Source organism: Mytilus edulis, chromosome 7 (genome assembly GCF_963676685.1).
Source record: "Mytilus edulis chromosome 7, xbMytEdul2.2, whole genome shotgun sequence".
Taxonomy (NCBI): Eukaryota; Metazoa; Mollusca; class Bivalvia; order Mytilida; family Mytilidae; genus Mytilus; species Mytilus edulis.
The window spans coordinates 12,263,587-12,290,796 of NC_092350.1; the positions used below are offsets into that span (position 1 = coordinate 12,263,587).

Here is a 27,210-nt window from a genome sequence, read left to right on the forward strand (position 1 = left end):
CAAAAGTGTAATACTGACTTTAAAAGTAATTCCATATATCACAAAAATTCCGAATTTGAAGAGAAAGATCATACTTTCTTTCAATGATCCCTCTTGTTTTTGAAAAATTGGCACTTATTCAAGCTTCATAACATTTCGTGAAGGGTTCAAATGTATCATGTTAAAAATATTAAATCTCGGTCTGTCTGTAAATGTTGGCTGTTAAAAAGTTTATCTATAAGAAAAGAGATTCTGCCAAAAGTAAATATATGAAGGTTTGAAAAGTGTATTAATGTGTAAAAAAAAACGTAAGCCTCAGAGTGTATACACTTGTTATCGGTGGAACAATCTTTAGTCAGTTAATCAGTGAACTACGGAAAAATGAAAATATTTTTTTTTTAACATTTTGCTCTAGATACCGTCTTGGGGTCATAAACAAGCTTATGTTCAAATGTCCTAATATTCTAAGATGGTTTGACAAAGTTATAGATGTCTCAAAAGAATTTTAACCGGAGACAACACCTTTTAAAATAATGACGGCACCAACGCGGAATCTAGAGTCGCTCGGTCTCGCATTCGCGAAATAAATTTCACAGGCTCGACAAAAAGAAGTGTTGACATATTTTCACCATTTGATAGAATAATCATTTTTGATTCGTATATCGCAAAAATAGATAATGTGAATCGCTTTCTCTCTATTATTTACTCCCTCCTCAAAAGGTACGGAAGACTGTATTTTTTAATCCGATTTCAAGAAAAAAAATCTTGACAAGTCTTCCATTTTCCCTAACACCCCCCCCCCCCCCCCTCCCCGATCCCCCCCCCCCCCCCCCGTTAAACTAACCATTCACCATTCCCGATTTAAAATTTATGAATGTATTTCTGGTTATGTTTTATATTACTATTAACAACATAACTAGACTGACGAGGATATAAATCTTAACATCTATACATATTTCTTGTTCAAATCGTATCTTTATCTTTAAGTTGTTTGTCGTGTTTAATTTTTTAACATTGCCATATAAACGGAAGACTTGGAAACCATAACACCAAATTCAACCCATAATTTTTTCCTAAAATGTTCTATACTTAAGGCAGGAATATGGCAGTTGGTATACAATCCGTTTCTATGTACGTTTGCGTTTGTTTTGCGAGCAGTTTAGTGCTGTTTTCCTCTTAAAGTTGATTTGTTTCCCTTGATTTAGATTTGTGAATTTGTTGTCGCTTAATTGATTTATTTACAGCGGTATACTAATGTTGTCTTTATTTGAGGGCATACGATACAGTTACAGGGGAGGTAATGACGTTGCAAACGTAAATTGTTATTTTTGCGACGTCAAGCGGTGACTTATCGATAGGGAAAAGATGCAGTTTTCGGCTGATTCTTAGCATTCAAACTGATTTAACTTGAAAACAAGTTCATGGACCCCTCTTTTTTAAAATGACATTTGGTTTGAATACGTAAGAAGATGATGTGTACTAATTTTCATGAAACGTAAATAGTACATTTTGTTTTTTAAATTTAATTAATATACAGCCAAAAATTACGATTTTTTCTTACATTCATAATCATTTTATAAATTTGAGTTATTTGTAAAAATAAAATGTACAAATTTATGCAATATTTATATGAAACACAAATAATCAACAAATAACAGATAGTGTTTATCTTTTAAAACAAAAATGTTATGTATTTCTATCGAAAGGAAAAATACGTCCATAAATCCGTATTTTCATGAAATATCTTAAATTTCAACCTCAATTTACTCAAAAAGTAGCACACGAAGTTATATTTCTTATTACATATTTAAATTTAATCAGGTAAAAAATAGCCTACACGCAAATTTTCATGAAAATTTGAATACGGGATCAAAACTGTATCGTATGCCCTTAAAGGCGGATGTCTCGTAGAGTTTTTTTACTTTATTTTTTCAACAGAAGGAAAGATACTGGGTATTATTTTCCCATGTTAAACTTTTTTTCTGATGTGGAGGGCATTTGCAACTTTATCTGCAATTCTATTACAAAGGCCTTTGTTCAATATTTCAGAAATTATAATCTGTTATTTGTTCATCAAAATGTTGATGATATTTTTAAATAGAATCACTATGCTCTTGTCGTACATAAACTAATTGTTTTTAACTAAAATGTGTTTTTCTTTTCTTTGAAGCATTCCAGAGAAAGTAAAATTGTTTCCAGGCCATCAAAATAGTCATAAATGTTAAAAGTAAATATATCAACACATTTAAGAATGTCAGAAATGTTAAACAAAAACAATTAGATCAAACTATAACGTCAACATGAGTGATATTTGTCAAAATTTATTCTAGTACAAACAAACCTGCATATCTTGAAAATTTGTAAGGTTTTAGATAGACCAAATACAAGTGCATTCTATGTTTTAGAAAATTCAACACTAACTTTACTTTTGCAGTGCACTTTTTTGTTGGGTTTTTTTTTTTGTCATCAATCAAATCACAAACAGTACTATATAAAAGTTCTCTTCAGTTTGTACCCAGTTTCTATTACTTAATTTTGGATTATATTGAGTTTCTTTAAATAAGAATGATGTGCATGAAAATAAAAATGTTTTTCGTCATCAATTTCATTTGAAGTGCACCTGAGAAATACTCAAGGATATCGACCTTGTTCAATTCAAAGTCTATGTACCGAAATACTCAATCACGTAAGATGTTTCTTCTTTCAAGTGATAACAATAAAGTAAGATATATTTTAAGACCAAAATCTGTCTTGAAAGTGCTGTAGCTTGAAATCTTTCTATCAGCACTGTTGTGAATTTAAAGTCTCCACTGATCCTCATAGCACTGGCCTATTCCCTTTGGATAAATATCTAAAGTTGTAAACTGCCAACTCCTTTTGTATTCTCTGAGACCACTATAACACTATGTTATTATCAAAGCAGTATTCTTGTTCCTGCATTCTTCTGAACAAAAAAAGGTTGTTTTAATTAAAATGGAAAAAATCAACCCAATAGAAAATATTTGTACCCACAGGACACTCGGTAGTTTATTATCTAACGTTGGTTATTGTATATCATCAACCTACAGATAAACACTGTTCTGTTAAATCAACATGTTCAAGATAAAACGTGTTTCAATTGTAAAATTAACCTTTATTTCTTAATGTAGTAAAGGGAATTTACTAAGGTAGGTGGGAAATTTATCAACCTATTTATATCAACCAATCAAATAAAACTGAACTACGTACGTTTGATCTTAATTCTTTTCAATATAGTATAATACGTGTCCCTATTACTTGTTCTGCTTCTGTTGGGTAAAATGGATCATAGTGCTGACTTTGATATGCAAACTGATGACGATTTTACGTCTCTACAACCTACTGAGTTAATTTCACAGAATACACCAATTTCTTATGACCAGGTGGAAAACAGTACTGGAGGATTTGTGTATCAAATAACTGACTTAAAAAGAGTTCTAAGATTTCTATGTTTGGGTACAGAAAAAGGATCGTATTATGCCAAAGAAAAGGAGCTACTGCGAGAAAACATACAATGCATCGACCGGTAATATTTTGGTTGCATTTATTTTTTACATGTATATTGTGTTTCCCAAACAGCACCAACAACACATATTAATTTAAAAATATTTTTGAAAGGCTGAAAATTCTCCATAACTGCAGTATTTAAAAAAAAATCACTTAGAAATTCATAGTATTTCAAATAAGGGAAAACATGTTTTTGAAGTAAAATTGTTTAAAACAAACTTCTGTCCTGAAAAACCCATGCGTTTCAATATTATCTTTTATAATGTTCCTGATATTCCCATTAAATATATATATGTGTATGAAAGTAACATGTATTCAATTAGTGTTGGATACTGCAAAGAAACACCTTCATCAAAGCTTTTAAAACATCGAATTATCAAAACCAAAATCCAAATATTGTCTCTAATATGTTGTTTTTTGTAGGGTTTCTTTTTGTTTTTTGTTCAATTAATTTCCGAGAAATAAAGTTTATACTTTATTAACCAATTGACAATGTTAAATTTTACTGTTTTATCAAGAATATAGTATTGAGTTAGACAGCACGGTTGCATTTTATTTTATTTTTTTAACTGACGTAAAGAAAAGTCATGTCGAAACTAGTTTTTTTTTATAAAAAATCTGCTTGTCTTTTAGATATTGTTAAAAAAAATCAAAAATATCTATTTCTTATCTATTATCGTTGATTTGATGATAGCGCACGGCGGGCAAAAAATCAAAATTTGTTTAGTGTTTCGTGATTTCATTAAAACATTTATTGAATATAACACTAAAAATATTTTTTACATGTCGAAATATTTATGCAAGGCAAAAATGCCCTTTGCTTTAAGGTATGGTAAGTGTTAAGAGGTCGCTAATCTGTAGGATTATACAAAGACAATGCCCGCCACATGCATGAATATATTCCTACAGATACAAGTTAATTTGATTTACCAACCATAGATATTACTATACTTATATCCTTATTTAGGACAATTCAGTTGTTGTACCTTTTAATCTTCAAACTATGTTTTGCAAAATTAAAAAGGAAATTTTTCGATTGCTTCAGTGTTCTTTGTATAACGTTTTGTGACTTTTTACATGCATAGTTAGGATACAATATGTTCCTCATCGGAGTTATCGGGATGATGGTCAGGAATTTCTACTATCAATAGAAAACAGGGTATGTTAGATACAAGAGTTCTTAATATGCATAGAGCATGAAATTCCGTACATGAGGCACCAGTTTTAAATTCCCAATCACATACATTTACCATTTGTGTTTTCCCCCTAGTCCCTATAGTTAAACAGTTTATATTTCAGCGTGGGATTTACTAGCGGATATGTAAAGTGCCTACTCCTATGCCCGCTTCAGTCCTTTGGATGGATATTTTTTAACAATATTTCACGGGTATAAACCATGCTAGTTAACTTAACTATGTTATCATAACTTTAAAATTTATGGAAACACGGTAAAAGAGATGGAAAAAATCATGTGTTTGTTCGGTTTGAAGAAATGTTCCAAGCTAAATGTATGATTGTCAGAATCTACCAAATGTGTACGTATTGCTAGTATACATTAAAACATACATCAAAAACTAAAATCACAAAAATACCGAATGCCGAGGAAAATTCAAAATGGAAAGTCCCTTATCAACTATCTTTGCAATGAATATTAGCAAAATTTTGTTGTTATCATGCAACCCAGGCATAAAAACACCTGAAGAATCCATGTTAATTTGTAAAAATTTTAAAATTGCATGATGTTCAATTCATTGGTTAGAATAGAATATTTGCTCAGCCCAATACTGTCATTAGCATAGTTTTTGTAGACATTTCAGTGATACTTTCAATTTTTCCAGACATTTTCAATAAAAAAAATATTGCCTGGATTTTTAATCTAGAAAATGACTAAAATGTTTATGTATTGCACAAAATTCCTTAATTTAGAAAATACCCGTAACAGTTATATATCATTTAGTTTATATGAATATATATATGTTTTCATGGAACATTGGCCGTGTAGACGGTAACTAAAAACTGTAGCTATCATCCGAGTAACCATATGACTAATAGTTTGTGTTATTCTTAGGCATTTTATTAATGCTGAATAATAATTCTTATAAAGGAATATACATGTGCACAGACAGATAAACAGTACTTTTTGTGAAGATGTGACAATAATATTTATAAATAAGAAAAATACAATTGAAAAAGTAACGTCCTTGTTTCACAAAAATGAACATAAAAAGACAGTTAACAGGTGTGTTGGTTGTCAGGTTAATGGTTGCATCATTTTTAGTTCCTTAAAACAACAAAGGTATAACCAAAAGAACGAGAACTGCAAACAGAAATATACAAAGTAAATATTTTAAAGGAGGAGATATGAGAAGGCCACTTTTTGCCCTCTTGAATACAATATCAAATTTATAAATCTTAAAAAATCTCTTATCTCTAATAACATATTGTATATCATTATTTCCTTTAGATATACAACTCTAACGAGATGTATATGACAAACAGATTCTTAAAGTAGAAAAGGGGAATTCATTTGTGGCATTTTGGATTTTATTTTCCTATTTATAGATCTTACCGACTGAACAACCAATCGAACACAGTTGTTTCTGGACGTCATTTATCAAATCGGTCGAAAATCTTATTTCTATTCGACGATACACCTATCCCAATACATTTCTCTGTTTTTGTTAAGTAAAATGGATTCCACTGATAACTGTAAAATGCAATCTGAGGATGATTTTGCGTCTCTGCAACCTACTGAGTTAACTTCACAGGATAACCCAATTTCTTATGATCAGGTGGAAAACAGTACTGGTGGATATGTGTATCAAATAACTGATTTAAAAAGAGTTCTAAGATTTCTATGTTTGGGTACAGAAAAAGGATCGTATTATGCCAAAGAAAGGGAGCTTCTGCGAGAAAACATACAATGCATGGATCGGTAATATTTTGGTTGCACTGATCTGTTTGCGTGAATATTGTTTTTCCAAATTAAAACAATTAAACAATAATAACATTTTTAAATATGGAAATCATAAAATATTAAAATGAATGAATCTTTGTTTTGAAAAAAATGCATGGTAAAAATACTAATAAAAAATAAAAGTTTTTATACGACCGCAAAATTTGAAAAAATTTTCGTCGTATATTGCTATCACGTTGGCGTCGGCGTCGTCGTCGTCGTCGTCGTCGTCGTCCGAATACTTTTAGTTTTCGCACTCTAACTTTAGTAAAAGTGAATAGAAATCTATGAAATTTTAACATAAGGTTTATGACCACAAAAGCAAGGTTGGGATTGATTTTGGGAGTTTTGGTCCCAACAGTTTAGGAATTAGGGGCCAAAAAGGGCCCAAATAAGCATTTTCTTGGTTTTCGCACTATAACTTAAGTTTAAGTATATAGAAATCTATGAAATTTTGACACAAGGCTTATGACCACAAAAGAAAGGTTGGGATTGATTTTGGGAGTTTTGGTTCCAACAGTTTAGGAATAAAGGGCCAAAAAAGGGCCCAAATAAGCATTATTCTTGGTTTTCGCACAATAACTTTAGTACAAGTAAATAGAAATCAATGAAATTTTAACACAAGGTTTATGACTACAAAAGGAAGGTTGGGATTGATTTTTGGAGTTGAGGTCACAATAGTTTATGAATTAGGGGCCAAAAAGTGGCCCAAATAAGCATTATTTTTGGTTTTCGCACAATAACTTTAGTATAAGTGAATAAAAATCAATGAAATTTAAACACAAGGTTTATGACCACAAAAGGAAGGTTGGGTTTGATTTTGGGAGTTTTGGTCCTAACAGTTTAGGAATAAGGGGCCCAAAGGGTCCAAAATTGAACTTTGTGTGATTTCATCAAAAATTAAATAATTGGGGTTCTTTGATATGCCGAATCTAACTATGTATGTAGATTCTTAATTTTTGGTCCCGTTTTCAAATTGGTCTACATTAAGGTCCAAAGGGTCCAAAATTAAACTTAGTTTGATTTTAACAAAAATTGAATCCTTGGGGTTCTTTGATATGCTGAATTTAAAAATGTACTTAGATTTTTAATTATTGGCCTAGTTTTCAAGTTGGTCCAAATGGGGGTCCAAAATTAAACTTTGTTTGATTTCATCAAAAATTGAATAAATGGGTTCTTTGATATTCCAAATCTAACTGTGTATGTAGATTCTTAATTTTTGGTCCAGTTTTCAAATTGGTCTACATTAAGGTCCAAAGGGTCCAAAATTAAACTAAGTTTGATTTTAACAAAAATTAAATTCTTGGGCTTATTTGATATGCTTTATCTAAATATGTACTTTGATTTTTGATTATGGGCCCAGTTTTCAAGTTGATCCAAATCAGGATTCCATATCAAGTATTGTGCAATAGCAAGAAATTTTCAATTGCACAGTATTGCACAATAGCAAGAAATATCTAATTAATTTTCAATTGGAGTTATCTTTCTTTGTATAGAATAGTAGTTGATAATATATGTTGGAAATTTGCCAGACATGACTATGATGTCATTTTCTATTTTTATTTGCCAATAACTTTATGTAAATAACTTCATTGGAAATTTGCCAGTATAAAATGTTGCTGATGAAGCTTTTTCCCTTATCTTATCTAAAATGTTTTTAGATAATGTATGTTGGACATTTGCCAGACATGACTATGATGTCATTTTCTATTTTTATTTGCCAATAACTTTATGTAAATAACTTCATTGGAAATTTGCCAATAAAAAATGTTGCTGATGAAGTTTTTTTTTATTGTTTTATACAATAAACAATGTATATTCACTTTTACTACCAACTAATCTTTACCATTCAGTGATAACAAGCACTTTATTTTACATTTTAATATTTTATGATGTATTTAAAAGAGTAGTTATTTTTGCAAACTCCATTAGAAATTTGAATTGATATCAGTTTTGGAAAAAGGGAAACAGGGATGTGAAAAAAAAGGGGGGGGTTTAAATTTTTCTCATTTCAGATTTCATAAATAAAAAGAAAATTTCTTCAAACATTTTTTTGAGAGGATTAATATTCAACAGCATAGTGAATTGTTCAAAGGCAAAAAAAAACTTTTAAGTTCATTAGACCACATTCATTCTGTGTCAGAAACCTATGCTGTGTCAACTATTTAATTTTAGATTTAAAAAGTTTGAAGAAGAAATCTTTAATTGATTTGTAAAATCTTGACATTTGTTTTGTGTAAAAAAAAACCATGTAATGTCAAAAATTTGATCACAATCCAAATTCAGAGCTGTATCACGCTTGAATGTTTTGTCCATACTTGCCCCAACTGTTCAGGGTTCGACCTCTGCGGTCGTATAAAGCTGCGCCCTGCGGAGAACCTGGTTTAAGTATGTCGTTAAAATAAATTAATGACACAAAAAGGCTAAACCTATTAAAATAATTTTGAAATTTAAAGACATTTTTTTCATTATCCGGCATAGACTTTCATATATGTTTTTTTCTTTTGTGTGTAGTTTTTTGTATCGTGTGTTTAAGTTATTCTTTCATCGGCATCGTCGCATTGTAATTGCTTTAAAAAAACCCGTAATGGTAAAAAATTCTAACAAGGTTAGCTATAGAATTTTATTTTAGTTGATGATAAACTAAATCTTTCGCACTAAATATCTATTTTTCTAATAATAATATATTTAATTTTACAATGCATAATATTTCGATGCTATAAAAAAAAATCGTTGATTTAATGAACAAATAAACGGAAAACTTAAACAATATTTAGAATAAACATAGTAATTTGATTGTCATTTGGTTTCTGATGGATACATTGTATGTGTCTCATTGGCATCTTTTTTTTAATTTTTACCATTAATTCTTCGAAACATTTTCAAAATTTTTAAATATGATACCATACATAATATATTACAAGTACGGTATAGTGCTTGGGTTTTGCTCCAAGATAGTGTTCGTGTTAATTAGAGGTGAGTGATATTAAAAGGAATAAAAATAATATGTACGCTATAAAAACGCTTTTTTATTGTTGTGGGCACATTTCATAACTATTACCATGTAATGTAATAGGTAATTGCAAACCAATTTGAAAAATAATTGTTTTAGTATTTTTTTAAACAGGTAAAACTGTTGACGGGTTTATTTAACATATTTTTACTGCGTGTATCTCGTAATCAACGTCAAATAATATATGTCTTTTATGATTTTAATTTGATTTTGTGGGATAAATGTAACCTATTAAAGACTCTAAAATGAAAAATGGGAAGGCTATTAAATGAAAACTGAAAAGTTGCAACATTTTATTATAGTTAGACGGAATGAATAATACACCTAGTCATCTCCATTCGAATTCCCAACCAAAAACATAATTAATAATACAAATAATATGTTATCTTCGTGATTTTTTTTTTCCTGAAATAGGTATCAAAATTATTTTATTATAACTTTCTAATTTTAACATATCAAGTAATCTTGCAATTTGATTAGGGACTTTCCGTTTTGAATTTTCCTCGCAGTTCGGTATTCTTTTATTTTTTTGATATATTTGAATGGTGTCATGCAACAATAAATCACATGACGGACGTTGAATACTACAGCTTTTTATACAATAGGTACGGATATGGAAAATAGTTTCAGTTATAATAGTTGCGTAACATTGATTCTTAACCGTTTGATAAATGAAAATACATGCGTTCAGAGAATTAAACAGTACAAGTGTGCGAGTTTTGTAAAAAAAAAAAAAAAGATATAGCAGAACGAAACTAAGAAATTCAAATAACAGCATCACAAATAAATTTTAAAAAAAAATTGGTGGATGTGTCGGTTATTCGATCAATGCGGATTACATACTTTTTTAGTTAAGGAACAGAACAACGGATAAACAAGTACTGCAGACAGAAATATGCAATGCATCGATCGCTCTGTGAAAAGCATGATCTTGTTTACACTGGTGTATTTTCTTGTTTGAAAATTTCTTGTCGCAATTATAATGAATGTCATGTAAACGTGTTAAAAGAGGGGGTATTTGTCAAAGAAGGAGGTTTTTTTTTGTTTCCTCGTTAACAAAAATCAAAAAGAATTACAAAGTCTTAAAATAACATCCTCCAGATGCTCATAAGACGTCTTTTATATCTGTATTTGAAATTTTGAATGTTGTCTTACATATTTGAATTAGGGCTTAAAATTTCTTGCATAAATGATTAAGTGTAAAATTGTCAAAAAAGCCCCATTTTGAAACCTTGTCATTAATAATCAGATATGAGCCAAGTCTTTACCTAGACAGATATTTTGGTGCAAGATCAATATTTCAAAGTTAGAAATGTTTGAAAAATATCTTTGTGTGTATAACAATGGTTCAAATCTATTTTGTCATAAAACTGTGTGCATCTAAAAGTCATTTAAAGATCTAAGAAATCTCCTCTTTTGTAAAGGCATTTAATATTATTTGCAACGAGTCTTCTCAAACATAATAAAAAAATAAATCGGTTATAATTTTCAAATAATTTAAGTAAAGTTAATGAAATTGCCCTTTACACAACGTTATTTTTTTTAATTTTTTTTTAAATTGAATTGATCTTTGCCATATTAATATTTTTAATATTAAACTGTAACGCTGATTTTAAATAGCGCTGAACACAGTGCAAGCGGTGTTGTCGCGATATCCATATAGCATGAGTTTGAATCCCGGCGAGGGAAGAACAAAAATTTGCTTCCTGCAAATTTGCAGATTTAACATTGTTGTTGATATTTAGAGTAATTATGAATATAATATGTGTTTTCAACCGTGTACCACCTTAACTGGTTGTCCAATAGAAGGATCGGGTGTAGAGTTAAAACTTGTTTAGACGTACCTATAAAAATAAATATTTATGTGACTGCATCTTCGATCTTTAACGATAGATAACTTAGCTAATCTGCAGCAATGAATTCCGCCTTCATGCCTAATATAGCATGTACTGCGTTACAACACTAGATTCTACTAACGAGGAAAGGTTAAACTAGACCACCAAAAGCAGGTGTTTGTTAGTTCAGTCCAGTTGCATATTGGCAGAGGGGTCTAGAGCGTTAGACACAGTGAATATGGTGTTATCTCGATATGTTCAACTTCCGACGAGGGATGCACAAAAATGGCAAGGGTGCAGTGAAAACAAAATAACAACTTTTAAAGCTATCGAAAATATGAAATCTATAATGTTATTTGTATCGAAACTTGGGTATTTAAGAGGAAGACCATTTGATTTATTTGGTGATAGGAAGATGAATTATTTCAACCTGTTGTTAGGCTGGATTATTTCTTTCGCACAAAAAATCGTTTTACTTCCTGTGTTTAGCGGGAAAAAGGGTTGTTTTTTTCATTGTCTTGTGCTAAATTAATTTTATTTTCAATTCTAACCAGGCAAAAATATTTCTTATCCAAAATCATTTTATGTTGGTATGTGACGTTTCTCTAGCTACTAGTATTTCATTGTGATTTATTTTCCTATTTATTTTAATTTTTAAATATTTGTGTACAGAAATATACAATGATGTTGTAAGAATCCAAGAGTGCACACTCAATATTTCGATACTGTGAATACTACTAAAATTCACAGATATCTTGGTTAAGTATTACATTGAATAAATAAAAATAATCTCCCCTAAAAAAAATCAATGGAATTTTACCCTTTAAACAAACTTAACAACTATAATTATCTGCTTGTTTATTTCTTTTTAATACGAATATAAATACACACAAATTTAATATTTATTCAAATGACAAACCGGTTCGTCTGATATATTTACATACTATAAGTAAACAAGAAATATTTTTATCGGTTTTCTTTAAAAGCATATTGAGACAGTCCCTTCGAATCGATATAAATAGTAAGGTAATCCAACAACTAAATATAAATTTGATCTTATAAATAGCAAGGTAATTCAATGCCTAAAAATAGAATAATTGTTGAATTGTATTCTACGAATTATACGTGTGAAAATATATTTCTTTCAACTAAGACAAAAATATTAAGAAAGTTCTTATTACAAAAATGTTAAGGGAATTCTCATTTCAAATTAACTCGAATAATTCAGCGCCCTCTATCGGTCAGTGTCCTCTCGAGGTTAATGTAGCGATCGATAGTGAGTCGGAATATAACGACTGGATTAGTCGGGTTAATTTCAAATATAAGTTAATTAAATCAATACTTTACTGCGATGGCTCCTTTCAAGAAACGTTTCCGGTGAAAAGTCCCTAGCCTATTAATACTAAAAGTGACGTCATGTATAATATTCGATAAGCCCAAACGACAACACTTTTACTAACATGGATTCAATAAAAGATTCACAAATGCAAATTGACGGTGAAGATTTTGGATCGATTCAACCAAGGGGGGACCTTAAGTCTCAGGACGAAAAAATGACTTATGATCAAGTTGTGAACAGTACTGGTGGATTTGTGTACAGTGTAAATGATTTGACACGAGTTCTGAGATTCTTATGTTTGGGCACTGAAGGTGGATCGTATTACGCAAAAGAACCTGAATTAAAAAGGGAAAATATTCAGTGTATTGACAGGTACCTTGGAAAAATTCAAGTTGTTATATGTTGTCAATTTAGACTGCCTAGATGCCAAAATAAAAGAAGAATTAAATCAATCAATATCGGGTACCATTTAATTAGTAGGAATGAAGGCATGCTTTACATTTGACATTTGACTAGAAAAGATCTCGAGTCCTGGTTTATTTCCCTACGAAATGTTTAATGTTTACAATAAATTATAGCGCCCAAAGTTTATGTAGAAATGGTCAGAAATTCTTTATTTGGAGGTCAAGAAAACACTTTAAAAAAAACTTCATTGCTGCGAAAAGAATTCATAAATAATATGAGCTTATTTGAAAGTAAAATATATGTAAAATATTTACAATGCTGAACTGGGCATTTAGTAATTAGGTTAAAGAGATGGATAAAATTTGCACACATGTACACAAACTTTGTTAGGTATTTTTTTTGGGGGGGAATGCGCTTGACTATTAATACGATTATCAAGAAAATCTACAATTAATGATACACTGCAATACATATGACCTTCTTTTTGTTTAGTTTAAGAATATGTGGCCTATTATATAAATATTTCTTTAATAGTTGAAATAACAGAAAAAATGTCCTAGATCATTAATAACCTTATCCAATTTGTCCCTTTCTTGTTAAATGTTAGGGTAACCGCAAATGATGTACAACCCTCAAGTACAGTCCATCTAGAGTTCAACGCTCTGTTCATCAATATGCAAGTGAAATGGTCATTCCAAATTCCAAATGGCAATCTCTACAAAATACTTGGCTATAGAACATGACAATGAATTTGACAGACTTTCGAATATTATTTGTATTTAAATAAAATAGTAAATCGGTCTAAAGTAGTCTTGTAAATAATAACAAAAAACTTTTCAGCAAACTGATAAAAAAAATTGTGTGTTTTTCATTTTGATAGTACTGTGAAAAAGCATAATTTCTTTGTTATTTTAAGAAAGGAAAATAAACGTGATATCTGGAATTCCACTAAATGGGGAATAAATATATAGAGGTAATTTGTAAAATAAGGAGGAAACTATTTTGCATATATATTTTACATTTTATTTTCAGACTGATAATGAATGGAAGGGGACCGGAAGTGGTTGATTTAATTTGTACAGTGAGTATCGAAGGGCGAGCATGTAAACAGGGGCCAACATTGTATGCTTTGGCCATATGTTGCAGATGTAATGATTCGAAAACAAAAACCGCAGCCTACAAAATTCTTGGCAGTGTTTGTCGGATTCCTACACATCTTTTTGAGTTTGTTAAGTACTGCGAGAAGGAAAGTTCTGGGACGGGGTGGGGTAGAGCCCACAGGGTGGCTATCGGTAAATGGTATAATGGTTTTTCAAAAGACCCCAAAAAGTTGGCATACCTTGTAACAAAGTACCAGAATCGTCACTCGTGGAGTCATCGGGATGTGGTCCGCTTGGCACACATCAAACCGGAAGACAGCAAAATTGACATGATTTTGAAGTACGTTGTCAAGGACATGGCAAGTGCAAATAGTCTGTACTCTGAAGATAGGTCTGTTGTAGATGTAAAAGCTTTTCTTGACGGCGTCGAAGAAGCCAAGAAATGTACCAAAAGTGACATCGAAAAATTACGATCTTTAATCGTTGAACATCAGTTAGTCCGTGAACATGTTCCAACAGGACTTCTGGACTCGAAGGAAGTATGGGACACCCTCCTTCGTTTAATGCCAATGATGGCTATGATTAGAAATCTTGGCAAAATGTCTACCTTGGGACTGTTAGATTCTAAATCTTTCGGGGAAACACTAGTAGTGGACAAACTTACAAATGAAGGATTGCTGAAGTCTGCTAGAATTCATCCGTTCTCTCTTCTTGTTGCATGGAATCAGTACAAAGCAGGTCGGGGTAGTAAGGGCAAACTTTCGTGGAGCGTGAATGACAATATAACAAAAGCTTTAGAGGAGGCTTTCTACAAAGCGTTTAAGAATGTTCCTCCGACCGGAAAACGGTACCTTCTAGCAGTAGACGTCAGTGGATCAATGCAGACACCTGTAATTGGGTCGTCCGAAATCGAGGCTTTCGAGGCTTCAGCAGCCATGATGTTATTGACTGCAAGAACAGAGGACAATTTTGAGGTTATTGCATTTTCAAAGGGTTACACAAAACTCGATATCAATAAAGTAGACACTCTTAACACAGTTCTGAAGAAATGCAGTAATCTTCCGTTTTCGGGCACTGACTGTTCAATGCCGATGTTGTATGCTATTGACCACAAAAAGAAATTTGACGTCTTCATCGTTTATACCGACTCCGAAACTTATCATGGAAAAATGCATCCATCTGAGGCTCTAAAACAGTACAGAGAGTACGCAAAGATACACGACGCACGACTGATTGTAGTTGGTATGGTCAGTAATGGCTTCTCAATCGCGGATCCAAACGACCCGTTTATGATGGATGTTGTCGGATTCGATACTGAAGCACCGAAAGCAATGTCAAATTTCGTTATGGGAAAGTTCTAGTTTTTATTATCCGCTAGGATGTCCATTAAGAAATTATACCTTGATTAATACAATTTGACTCGTGTAAATACATTAAAATTTAAAAACTGACTATATTAAAACAAAAAGTAAAAAATCAAGCATAAAAGATATGTAAGTCCAATAAACAAACACGTGGGGTCATATTGTTTTGACACCTCTGTATTGTAAATGTTTGTAAATATATGCATATTTCTGTACATATTTCACATTTTCTCTGATTAATGATTGTACATTGTATAAATTGATAAAAATGTATATATATATAGAAAAATTATATTATGTATAAATAGTGAGTCGAATATAATAAGTCAAAAAATCAACGATCAATAAAGCACTCTTGTCACTCGTTTAAATAGATAGTTTAAAATGATTCTTTAGAATGAAGAAACAAACAAATAATGCGTAAATATATCACTCGAAACGTGTCCAACCCCATTCCAACCCTCTTTCAAAACCCTGGATCCGCTCCTGAATTCAAATCGGTTTATAATATTTATTTAACTGTAGATAATTTTTATTCATCTTTAGACAGTACTAATTTAACTGAAGTAAATAAATTATTTAACACACTGTGCATAAAGTTACGTTAATTGTTTATTTTTATACGACCGCACAATTTTTTTTTGCTTCGTATAATGCTATAAATAATGTCGTCGTCTGCGTCGTCGTCCGAAGACGCCTTTAGTGTCCGGACAATAACTTTAGTTTAAGTGAATGGATCTCTATAATATTTTACCAGAAGGTTCAATACCACTTAAGGAAGGTTGGAATTGATTTGGGGGTTATGGTCCCAGCAGTTTAGGAATAAGGGCCAAGAAAGGGACCCTAATAAGCATTTTTGTAGTTCCCAGACAATAACTTGTGTTTTAGTGTATTTATCTCTATGAGATCTCTATGAGATTATACTATATAAGTTTTCATACTACAAAGGGATGGTGAGGATCGAATTTTGGGGTTATGGCTCAACCCATTTAGAAATAAGAGTTAAAAAAGGGGGGGATATTATGTTTTTCTGGTTAATGGACAATTAAGACAATTTAAAAGCAGTGTAAAGAGTAATTCAAATTGAAATACATTTAAAATACAATGTTTTTGAATATACCTCCCTTACACTACTTGTAAATTATGTATAAAGAAATGTCAGGTTTTGGACTATTTGCCCAAAAAAGGGGGGTCAATAGGCAACAACATAGTGTATTGCACAAAAGCGAAAAAGGTTGGTAAATATTTTTTTAGGGTTTGGTTTGGGAGGAGGTCAATTCACAACAGCATAGTGTATTGCACAAAAGCAAATAGGGAGTCAACTTTCTTTTCTTTTTTTTTTGGGGGGGGGGGTCAATTCCCAACAGCATAGTGAATTTCACAATGGCAAATATATTCAAATCATATAGCCAATTATAAGTTCTTTGACTACCGTCATTATGTGTAAGGAACCTATTATGTGTCAAATATTTAAATACAATCAAAATTCAGACATGTATCAAGCGCGAATATTGTGTCCATTATTGTCCCAACTGCTCAGGGTTGGACATTTGCGGTCGTATCCAGCTGTGCATGGCGAAGCAGTTTATTGTACTATTGTATGTATATATTTTATTTATTATTGCTTAATCCTAGTTGTAACGAAAATATGTGCCAGTAAAAATTGCACTTAGTCGATTGTTTCACCTTGCAGTCTGTTTCGAGATTTTTCCTTTTTGATAGCCTCATGTTCCCAAAACGTCTAGTTGGTCTATACAAATGCATTGGTATAAAATAATTTAATTCTTATCCTCTTATTCAGACAAAACAGTAAAGAGCTTTTTCAAATTTGCTCGCCCATTTGATATTGTAATAGAATTACTATTAAATCGGTTACAATACTCGGTTAGTATATATGTTGCTTGTTTTTGCTTTGTTAACTTACAGCTGTAAACAAACACGTGCATGGGTCATATTGCTTTGAGACCACTGTATATAAATGTTTGTGAATATAAGCATAGTTTTGTACTTATTTTGCACGGTTTATGAATAATGATGGTACTTTACATACTGCATAAACAGATTAAACATGCATATCAAAATTGGGACGCTATTAAGAACTTTATAATTGCATGGTAATCGACTCTTATTAGTCATATCGTGTCAGAATGCAGAATCTTTTGCGTCCATTTTGAAATTCCTGTAGTAATCCGTATGATGCCCAACTTGATGTATTACAATTGAATAAACCGAGCAAGAAGAGAGAGAATACACACAAGTATCTAGTTCATTATCAGTGTGTGTCGTTTGTTGATGTGGTTCATAAGTGTTTCTCGTTTCTCGGCTTTTTTTTTAAATATAGATTAGACCTTGGTTTCTCCGTTTGAAAAATTTACACTAGTCATTATGTGGGCACTTTATAAACGTGTAGCTTGATGTTCGGTGTGAGTCAAGGCTCCGTACTATTGAAGTCCGTACTTTGACCTATAATGGTTTACTTTTACAAATTGTAACTTGGATGGAGAGTTTTCTCATTTGCACTTATATAACATCTTCTTATATTTAACTGTAATGAAGCAATGTACTGAATTCAGCTGTAATGGTGTTATTATCAAACATGTTTTATTTTGAACCTTGTATATGTAGTCCAGTTACAATTAAAGTTCATTTCAAAAATTGTAAGTCTTTTATACTTGTGTGTATAAAAACAGATGCGGGGTTTACATTATTGAGACAGCAACCCTAAGACAAAATACTAAAAGTACATATATATAGGATATCTCTATAATAAGGCAAGGTTTAAATTCCCCAGAATTTTTTAAAACATTAACAAAAAAAATCAAAGACCTGTCGTAAACATCGAAATAACTAAATATTGAACAGCGGAGATCTTGTGCAAGGCCTTAAAAATTTATGAACATTTTATTATGGCCTCAAAATATACTTTACTTTTACTTTACCCGTTTAAAAAAGTATATGGTAAATGGATAACAATACTATTATAAAAAAAATCCTTACCAATTGCAAATGCATTTGAATATGGGTGCAATGTAATATAAAAATCAGACAATGTGGTATACTTGCCAACCATGTACCAGAGACAAAAAAACAGAAGCACTTATCAACGTGAAGTCAATGCACGACCTATGAAAGGCTCCGAAAGGACAAATGTAGAACATTTCAAACGAGAAAATTTCATGTTTATAAAACGAAAAATAAAGATTGAAGGAGCAGTGTTAAAACTATAAAAAAAAAAAATAATAATAATAAATTCCGCAACAAATTAGTGCATAGGCGAATCCAGGGCGACGGGCATCCCCTTTCGTGGGAAAAAATTGGTTGATTATAGGGGGAGTAACTGAAACATGACTAGAGCCCCCCTCCCCGACCCCCTCCCCCCTTATGAAAAGTTTTGGATCCGCCACTGTTTAGTGTCAAGAAACATGTCAATGCTTGTATTAAGTCCATTTTTTGAAGAATTTGGTGTTGATAGAAGATCGTTCAATGTTGTATGGTTAATTATCATTGATTATGGCATCGGGGTTGCTGTGACAATTACTTATATCCAATATCCACTATTTTTCGTATTTAAAGTAACGTTGTTTTTCAAAAACCTAATAAAAATATTTTACATCAAGATTCAGCATAACAATTTGTCAAATTATATTTACTTGAATTTTCACTAAAACCAACCTTTTCCCGGACTATTGTCATTCTATTATTATTTTTTTCTTTTGTAAATTCCCAGATTCTTATATTGACATCCAAATTTTGCAATTTTCACAGCTTTGTAAATATTTTACCTTAAGTTTAACTTCAGAGAAACCAGGTATTTCTTGAATTGTACTTGTATAAGTTTTCTTGGTGCCAATTTTCAACATACCTTTCAAGCCTTTTGTTTTAAAGTTCTATAAAAAAAAAACTGGAACAGAGGTACTCCAAAAATAACCCCTGGTTTTCTGGAAATCTTAAATTAGTAAACAAAGGAGCGCATTAATTCTCAATTTTTAATGCAAAGTCATAAACAAGTAAATTTTAGCTCAAAATGGGCTAAATATAATTTTCTTTCAACAAAAGTTAAATTTCTGCAAATTTCTTGGTTAATAGTTTAAGTAAACAAGGACATCAAAAGCACTATTTTGTGTCAGAGTAGGGCTACTTTTAATACGTTCTATATTTGAGGGAGTAATTGGTGGTCTAGCACAGCCTCGATCTTAATAGCTTCAGAAAGAATGGCTGGTCAAAATAATGAAAGTTTAAGCAGACAACGTCTCCTTAGATTTTTGATTTACGGAAGAGATGACGGAAGATACTTTGTCAACAAGAGACGGGTAAACGTGGTGAGAGATTTCTCCCAACATTCCAGGATTATCGACAGGTACTGTACACTAACTACTGGTCGATTTATACAGATGATCAATTAAAAATAGAGTTAGTTATAGTGACATATACCTATTTGTTTATCTTATATGAAATATGTAACATATATATATATATATATATAATAAAAACTATAACACAAATTCCCATACGTTTCGGCCATTACGGCCTTCTTCATTGGAATAAATTACAACATTGAAACAACAATTACATCACTTGGATACATTACGTTATACCCAATTAGTTTATATATAATAATACATTGTATAATATAATGTATATATAGATCGAATAACGTGTGCCTGCCCGAACCTCCATCTTTTGTGTGATATATATATATATATCTTTTTTATCGTACTATCAAGATAAAATTATTTCCGAATCAGTTTGATGAATTTATTTATAGCCACTATTCTATCAGGCGTATAAGCTCTATATATAGATTACCCCACAGATCTATGGCGTATTAGAATCATAGGGACCATATCAAAGCACATAAATCATTGTTAAGATGTGGAGAAAAAAATGTTTTTGTTCAGATACAACTCAAAGTTGGAGTGCTATTCTTTTTTCTCAGGTCTTATTATATTTTATTTTTATAATAATATTAGAATTAAAATAGTAATGCTATTTATAAGAGGAATTGGAATGTCCTTTTTCCGTTGGTGTTGAAACGGTCATGTTCGTATACCTTTATGGTCATTTTATCTTAAGAGGTCTAAAATTTTGACGATGATCAGTCGACTTTTTTAATCGTCATAAAGATAATACACATTTCTATCGTTTGGCAAAATTTGTGTTTCATTATTTGGCATGAAGGACTTCGGAAAGCCTCCCCAAACAACCCCCAATTAGTTTATATATAATAATACATTGTATAATATAATGTATATATAGATCGAATAACGTGTGCCTGCCCGAACCTCCATCTTTTGTGTGAATAACTGTTTATTGATTGCATACGGAATCACTGAATCATGACTTGAGCGGGCCTCTCTTATGCAGTCAGTGAGTCCTACCCTTATGAAAATTTCTACACCACCCCCCCTTTTGCAGAGTAAACTGAAAATCCCTACTAACATTTGTTTATTTTTATTTTTAAAAATGTTTTATTTGGAGAAGAGAAAATAAAAATATTGTGTGCTCAGCAGTGATGATCATTTGATCTATATAAAGTCAGTGCTCACATATTTATGATGAAACTATGCTTCAGTTAAAAATGAAAACAGTTTAAAAATAATACAAATCATACCTAACTGTTTTCAGATTTCTGCAATTTGCAAACGGTAATATTTATTGTCAAAAACATTACAACATTGATAACAATAGCACTGTTTTTCTCTAAATGTTTCAATAAAATCTTTATTTTATTGTTTTAATTATAGGATGATTTCCGAACGAAAAGGAATGGAAGTTATAGGCTTGATAAAAGAAGTAAGCATGCTTGGTCAAGCACCAAAACAGGGCCCACTTTTGTATGCTTTGGCAGTTTGTGCACGTTGTAACGACGAATCAACAAAAAAAGCAGCACTGCGATGTTTGACGGATATTTGTCGTACACCAACACATCTGTTTCAGTTTATAAAATTTACGTCAATACAAAGAGAAGGTTCGAAAGGTTGGGGAAGAGCACAGAGGAAAGCTGTTTCAGAGTGGTACAATCAGGCCGCCTTCCAAAACAATCCGATAAAACTTTTGAGACTGGGTACCAAATACAAAAAAAGGCATGGATATACTCATAGGGATTTAATCCGTCTTGCGCATGTGAAACCGAAAACACATCACATTAAGTTTGTTATTCAATATATCGTTAAAGGAATGTGCAGCAGTGCGAATTCTGATGATTCCGATGGTATGATCAAGGATGCAGAGCAGTTTATTAATGGCGTTGAGCAAGCTAAGGAATGTAAAGGCAATGATATAGATGATTTGACATCGTTGATAAGAAGATACAATCTTACCCGTGAACACATTCCAACAAATATATTGAATAACAAGAATGTATGGAGAGCCTTAATGTACGAAATGCCGATGCATGCTCTAATACGTAATTTAGGAAGAATTTCAAAACACGCATTGCTACGTCCTGATTCGCCCGAGGAGCAACACATACTTGACAATCTACTGGATGATGTTAAATTGCGTTGCGCAAAGATTCACCCTTTGACGATTTTAACTGCTTGGAATACCTACAAACTGGGCGGATCAATCCGAAATGCAAGTCCAATGGAGTGGGAGGTGAACCAAAGAGTTGCTGATACTCTGGAGACTGCATTTTATAAATCATTTTCCTCTTGTGTGGCCACAGACAAGAGAATTCTTCTAGCTATTGACGGTAGCGAAGAAATGATGAAACCAGTTGTTGACCTTCAACAAGTATCCGCGCGGAGCGCAGCCGTTGCAGTTGCACTGCTGATGTCAAAGGTCGAGAGATGGACAGATTTTGTCCTTGTTTCTGATAGTGTTTCACTGGTTGACGTCCTTCCTACCGATAACCTTGAAACAGCGTCATTTAAATTTTCAACATCAGAATGCGCCTGTTTAAGTGATGAAGCGTCTAACCCAATGGATTGGGCAATGACACATTCAAAGCAGTACGATGCAATCGTTTTCTTCACCTCGTGCGCTACGAATATAAATTTGAATGAAGCGATGACACAGTATCGGAGTCGCCTAGGACTTCCTAGTACACGTCTTGTAGTGGTAGCTATGACCAGTAATAACAATCCTATAACAGACCCCAATGATCTGCATATGCTAAATGTTGTAGGGTTCGATACCAATGCAATGAAAGTCATCACGGAATTTATAAGAATTTAGATGACAGCAGATTGTGTAGATAAATTGATGATTCAGCTACCTCAGAAGGAATTATAAATTAGTTTATCAATAAAGGGTTAATGCCACTTCCTTTTATTTTCTTTCTGGCAGATTATCGAGCCATAACTTACCATGGTACGTACATCATGTAAATAGGTTAAGAGTATTTCTTAGATAAGTACTTATCTCACCAAAATATATTTGAGATCAATTAAGTGAACGATACGATCTTGCAGAAAAAATACATCAAATAGTCCAATAAGGTTAAGCGGTGATTGGTTGATGCTTGTTTAACCATTTTATTAGGTATTTGCCTTATGACTACTACTAATTTAATTAAAATCAGATTTATTTGCTCAGTAAATATAAAAAAAGAAGATGTGGTATGATTGGCAATAATACAACTGTCCACAAGAGACCAAAATGACAAAAATTAACAACTATATGTCACCGTACTGCTTTCAACAATGAGCAATGCCCATACTGCATAGTCAGCTATAAAAGGCCCCGAAATGAGAATGTAAATCAATGATTCAAACGAGAAAAAAACACGGCTTTTTTTTTATGTAAAAAAAAGAACGAAAACAAAACAGTAACACATAAGTTTTGTTTATCAACGAATGCGTAATATAATGTAAAATCTATCATACCACAAACGTTAGTTTCCGGTAGCTTTCACATAATAACTAAAATATATATATATATATAACACTAAACATTTCCAAATGAATTTCGTATCCGTATTTCTTGATAATGTCAAATATCATTAACCTTTAATCAATTGGTGCATGAGTGCTTAATATGTGTTAAACAAATTCACGTTTTAATGGTTAAATAATTATTCCCCAAAAAGAAATGGATAAAACAAATCAGGAAATATTTGAAACAAAAATTTGGAATTCCCCGAATTCATTTTGGATACATTAATTCTGCACTAAATACATATAAATAGAAACAAGAATTTCCACAGCTATTTATAGATTGAAATTAGCCATGCTGTTAGTTTCATTTAGACATAAGCAACACAGCTAGACTGATGGATATTTACACAGTTTCAGACTTAGAACTTGCTACTAGGTTTCTATTTTATGGAAGAGAGGACGGTACTTATTTTGCTACAAATGGAAATTATCAAATCGACAAACACACCACGAGTATCAATAGGTAAATTTAGTTTATTTTTATCTCTATTATGCTCGTGTATTAATAGGTTGTTATATATTATTTTGCACAAATGTTCTATACAGGCTTCTGGTGGGGAAGGGGGGTTCTCACTATGTTAAGAGGGGTAGTGGTGAACAGCTGGTATAGATATATTAGTTTTCAATCTTCATAGTGTGAATGACAATGACTTAATGATAAGAACTTAAGAAATAATATGCACTCAGATTGAATTAATGCTGATGTCGTTTAGCTTAAAGCACCACCGGGTTTAATATTGAGCAAATATATTTAGTCGCAGACTGTATACGGTCTTACATTCAACAACAAATTCTGCTGACTAAGGAATAGCATGAAGCATAAATAATGACAGCATCTTTGCATTTACAAATATTTCATATTTTGTTTCAAAAATTAAACAAAAGTCCGCCGATTGTGTGTTATTCAAAATATTTTAAAATCACGATTTCAGCCTATAGAAAATCAACGAGCGATCAGAAGAGAACTTTATGTCTCGCCCAGGGTTAAAACGGAGAAGGCGATATATATAGCAATCGTTTATCCCGGCGTCAACATTTTATAAAATATAGGATTTAGATTTCTTTTTAAAACCTAATCTCGCGACACCTTTACAGACTAATTTGCACTTAAATGGAGTTGGCTACTCGTTTCTGTCTCCTTGATTTTTCATATAGCTCCCGAATAGTTTACATTCTTGTTATCCGGGGTATCAAATGATTAGGTTTAGTTTTGTTTAAAGAAGATGAAAAAAGAAAATCAGCGCATTAAATTTACCTTTGTATACGACCGCAAAAAAATGTGTTCATTATGAAGATCCATTTGGTTTCTGGACAATATCTTTAGTTTAAGTGAATGGATATCTATAAAATTTTAACAACAGGTTTCAATACCACAAAAGGAAGATTTTTGGGGTTATTATATGGTACCAACAGTTTAAGAATTACACGTAGAGGTCAAATAAGCATTTGTGTAGTGTCCGGACAATGCATGACTTGTGTGTAAGTGTATTATCACGAAAGGAAGGCTGGGATTGAGGTTGGAGGTAATTGCCATTAGGGGTCATAAAAAAGGCATTTTTCTAGTTTCTAAACAATAACTTGTGTTTAATTGTATAGATCTCCCTGAAATTATACTTCAAGGTTCCATAATAAAAAGGGAAGGCTGGGATTTGGTTTGGAGTAATTGTTCGAAATGTTTAGAAATTAAGGGCAACCTTAGGGGCTTTTATGGATCTCTATGAAATTATACATTTTTCCTGAAATGAAAATTATGTTTAAAATATTAAAACATTTGGAGGTGTCAAAACATTTTGGTGAGCTTTTTTTTTTTTTGGGGGGGGGGGGGGGGGGGGGTCATAATTTTTCTTCAGCATGATTGAAATTATTATTTATTTAGTTGTTTTTTTTTGGGGGGGGAGGGGTTCTCATGTTAATTATAATAAGTAAACAAACTAATAACTTACTGTTTCAGGTTGATTCGGGAAGGTAAAGGAAGAGAGGTTGTTGATCTTATCAAACAGATTAGCATCGAAGGTCGGGCCCCAAAGCAAGGACCACTTCTGTATGCTCTAGCTCTATGTGCTAGATGTGATGACAAACTAACGAAGACTACAGCATATCGGAGTCTTATAGAGGTTTGTCGCTTGCCAACTCATCTTTTCCAATTTATTAAGTATGCAGAGGAGTTAAGTGGAGAAACGTCGGGATGGGGAAGAGCCCAGAGAACAGCAGTGTCACATTGGTACAACCAACCAAGTTTTCAGAAAAATCCAATGAAGCTTCTAAGGCTTGGGTCAAAATATCGGCGTCGACATACATTTAGTCACCAAGATGTCATACGTCTTGGACACGTTAAACCAGAGGGCCCCCATAGTGCATTTGCAATTAGATATCTGGCTAAAGGAAAAGAAAATGTCGACAATATCGACACATCAGATGGAATGATAAGCAACGCATATCTATTTGTGTTGGCCTTAGAAAAGGCTAAAAACTGCTCTCCGAACGATACGTCACTCTTATGTCAGCTGATCAAGGATCATGAACTCTCACATCAGCATTTACCAACAACAAGTCTGACGTCTGCTGAAGTTTGGCGGAGTCTCATCTACACGATGCCCATCACAGCATTAATACGACACCTAGGGAAGCTGTCAAAACTGCATCTCCTGGAAAACGGATCAATGGAGGAGGCCCATGTTATTGGTCGATTAGAAAATGTTGAAAATCTTCGATTTGCCCGAATTCATCCATTTACACTTCTTACTGCGTGGAACTCGTATAGAAGAGGTCATTCGGGACCATACAAGCGTTTAATATGGACAGTCAATCACAAAATCGCAGATGTCTTAGAAACAGCTTTCTACAAATCATTTGCCTCTGTAGAACCAATCAAAAAACGAATTCTCATAGCTGTGGATGGAAGCGAGGCAATGATGCAACCTGCTAATGGAATGAAGGAGGTTTCTGCACGTAGTACAGCAGTGGCAATGGCTTTTATATTTGCAAAGATGGCGAATAATACAGAAGTTGTTCTATTCAAAGACCAATTATATCCCGTTAATTTAGATCAATCCGACAACCTTGAGGTTGCCTCTCAGAAGTTTTCTATTAATGGTACTTGTGATTATTGTGATCCATGTAAGCCAATAAATTGGGCTAGAGAAAACAAAATGAAATTTGACGCCATTGTGTTCTTTACAGCTTCATTGGCATTTAATAACAATGTGAACCCATCGGCTACTATGCGACAATACAGGGAGGAACTTGGTATTCCACGTGCTCGTCTCGTGAATGTTGGAATGGCGAGCAATGAATTCACTGTAACAGACCAGACAGATATCGACATGCTCAATGTTGTTGGCCTTGATTCAACTATTTTGACAATAATTTCAGATTTCTTTAAAAGATAATCCATAGGGAAATGTTACTGTTGTACCACGTACTTTTTCGTTAATTTTTCAATTTCTTTAAAAAACCAATAACTAAAACAACTGCTTCAATATTTCCTTGTAAAATAAGACGTGGTTTCTCATTTCTTAAGCCAAAAATAGGTTGTAAGAAATTTTAATGATGAGTTTTGTTTTCATCTGAATAAATGTATTTCTGTTTCTCTCTTCTGTTTTGTCCGTACATGTACCTTTGGTAATTCAATAACTTTGAAAAGCTTTATGATGTTCCTTTTTGTATTTGAATGAAATTGAAAGGAAATTTCGAATGCGAGACCAACCTGATCACGTGTCTCTCAGAAAATCGGAATTCTGTCAATTAGCATAATAGATGGTTTTAGTTTGTTAATCAAATGATACACCCAATTAAAACATATTCATATTTATAT

At 32.3% G+C, this 27,210-nt stretch overlaps 3 protein-coding genes across 6 annotated transcripts; all 3 read left to right on the forward strand.

The window, feature by feature from the left end:
- Positions 1–3,211: 3,211 nt before the first annotated feature.
- On the forward strand, positions 3,212–17,201 carry LOC139529953 (RNA-binding protein RO60-like). 4 transcript variants are annotated; one of them, XR_011665927.1, is made up of 4 exons: positions 3,212–3,523; positions 14,085–15,645; positions 15,801–16,082; positions 17,101–17,201. XR_011665927.1 is itself a non-coding variant. In XM_071325953.1 (2 exons), the coding sequence occupies exons 1-2, from the start codon at positions 3,279–3,281 to the stop codon at positions 15,511–15,513; spliced, it is 1,674 nt and encodes a 557-aa protein (XP_071182054.1). In that variant the 5' UTR covers positions 3,212–3,278; the 3' UTR covers positions 15,514–17,201. The 4 variants fall into 4 exon arrangements, 2 of the variants coding, with proteins under 2 accessions (XP_071182054.1, XP_071182053.1); XR_011665926.1 differs by lacking the exon at positions 3,212–3,523 and adding an exon at positions 12,707–13,019; XM_071325953.1 differs by having other exon boundaries at positions 14,085–17,201.
- Positions 17,202–18,208: 1,007 nt separating this feature from the next.
- On the forward strand, positions 18,209–22,788 carry LOC139529955 (RNA-binding protein RO60-like). Its single transcript, XM_071325954.1, has 2 exons — positions 18,209–19,873; positions 21,261–22,788. Exons 1-2 carry the CDS (start codon positions 19,728–19,730, stop codon positions 22,693–22,695), a joined length of 1,581 nt encoding a protein of 526 aa, XP_071182055.1. The 5' UTR covers positions 18,209–19,727; the 3' UTR covers positions 22,696–22,788.
- Positions 22,789–23,667: 879 nt separating this feature from the next.
- On the forward strand, positions 23,668–26,985 carry LOC139529956 (RNA-binding protein RO60-like). Its single transcript, XM_071325955.1, has 2 exons — positions 23,668–23,859; positions 25,348–26,985. The coding sequence occupies exons 1-2, from the start codon at positions 23,732–23,734 to the stop codon at positions 26,783–26,785; spliced, it is 1,566 nt and encodes a 521-aa protein (XP_071182056.1). The 5' UTR covers positions 23,668–23,731; the 3' UTR covers positions 26,786–26,985.
- The last annotated feature ends 225 nt before the right edge of the window (positions 26,986–27,210 follow it).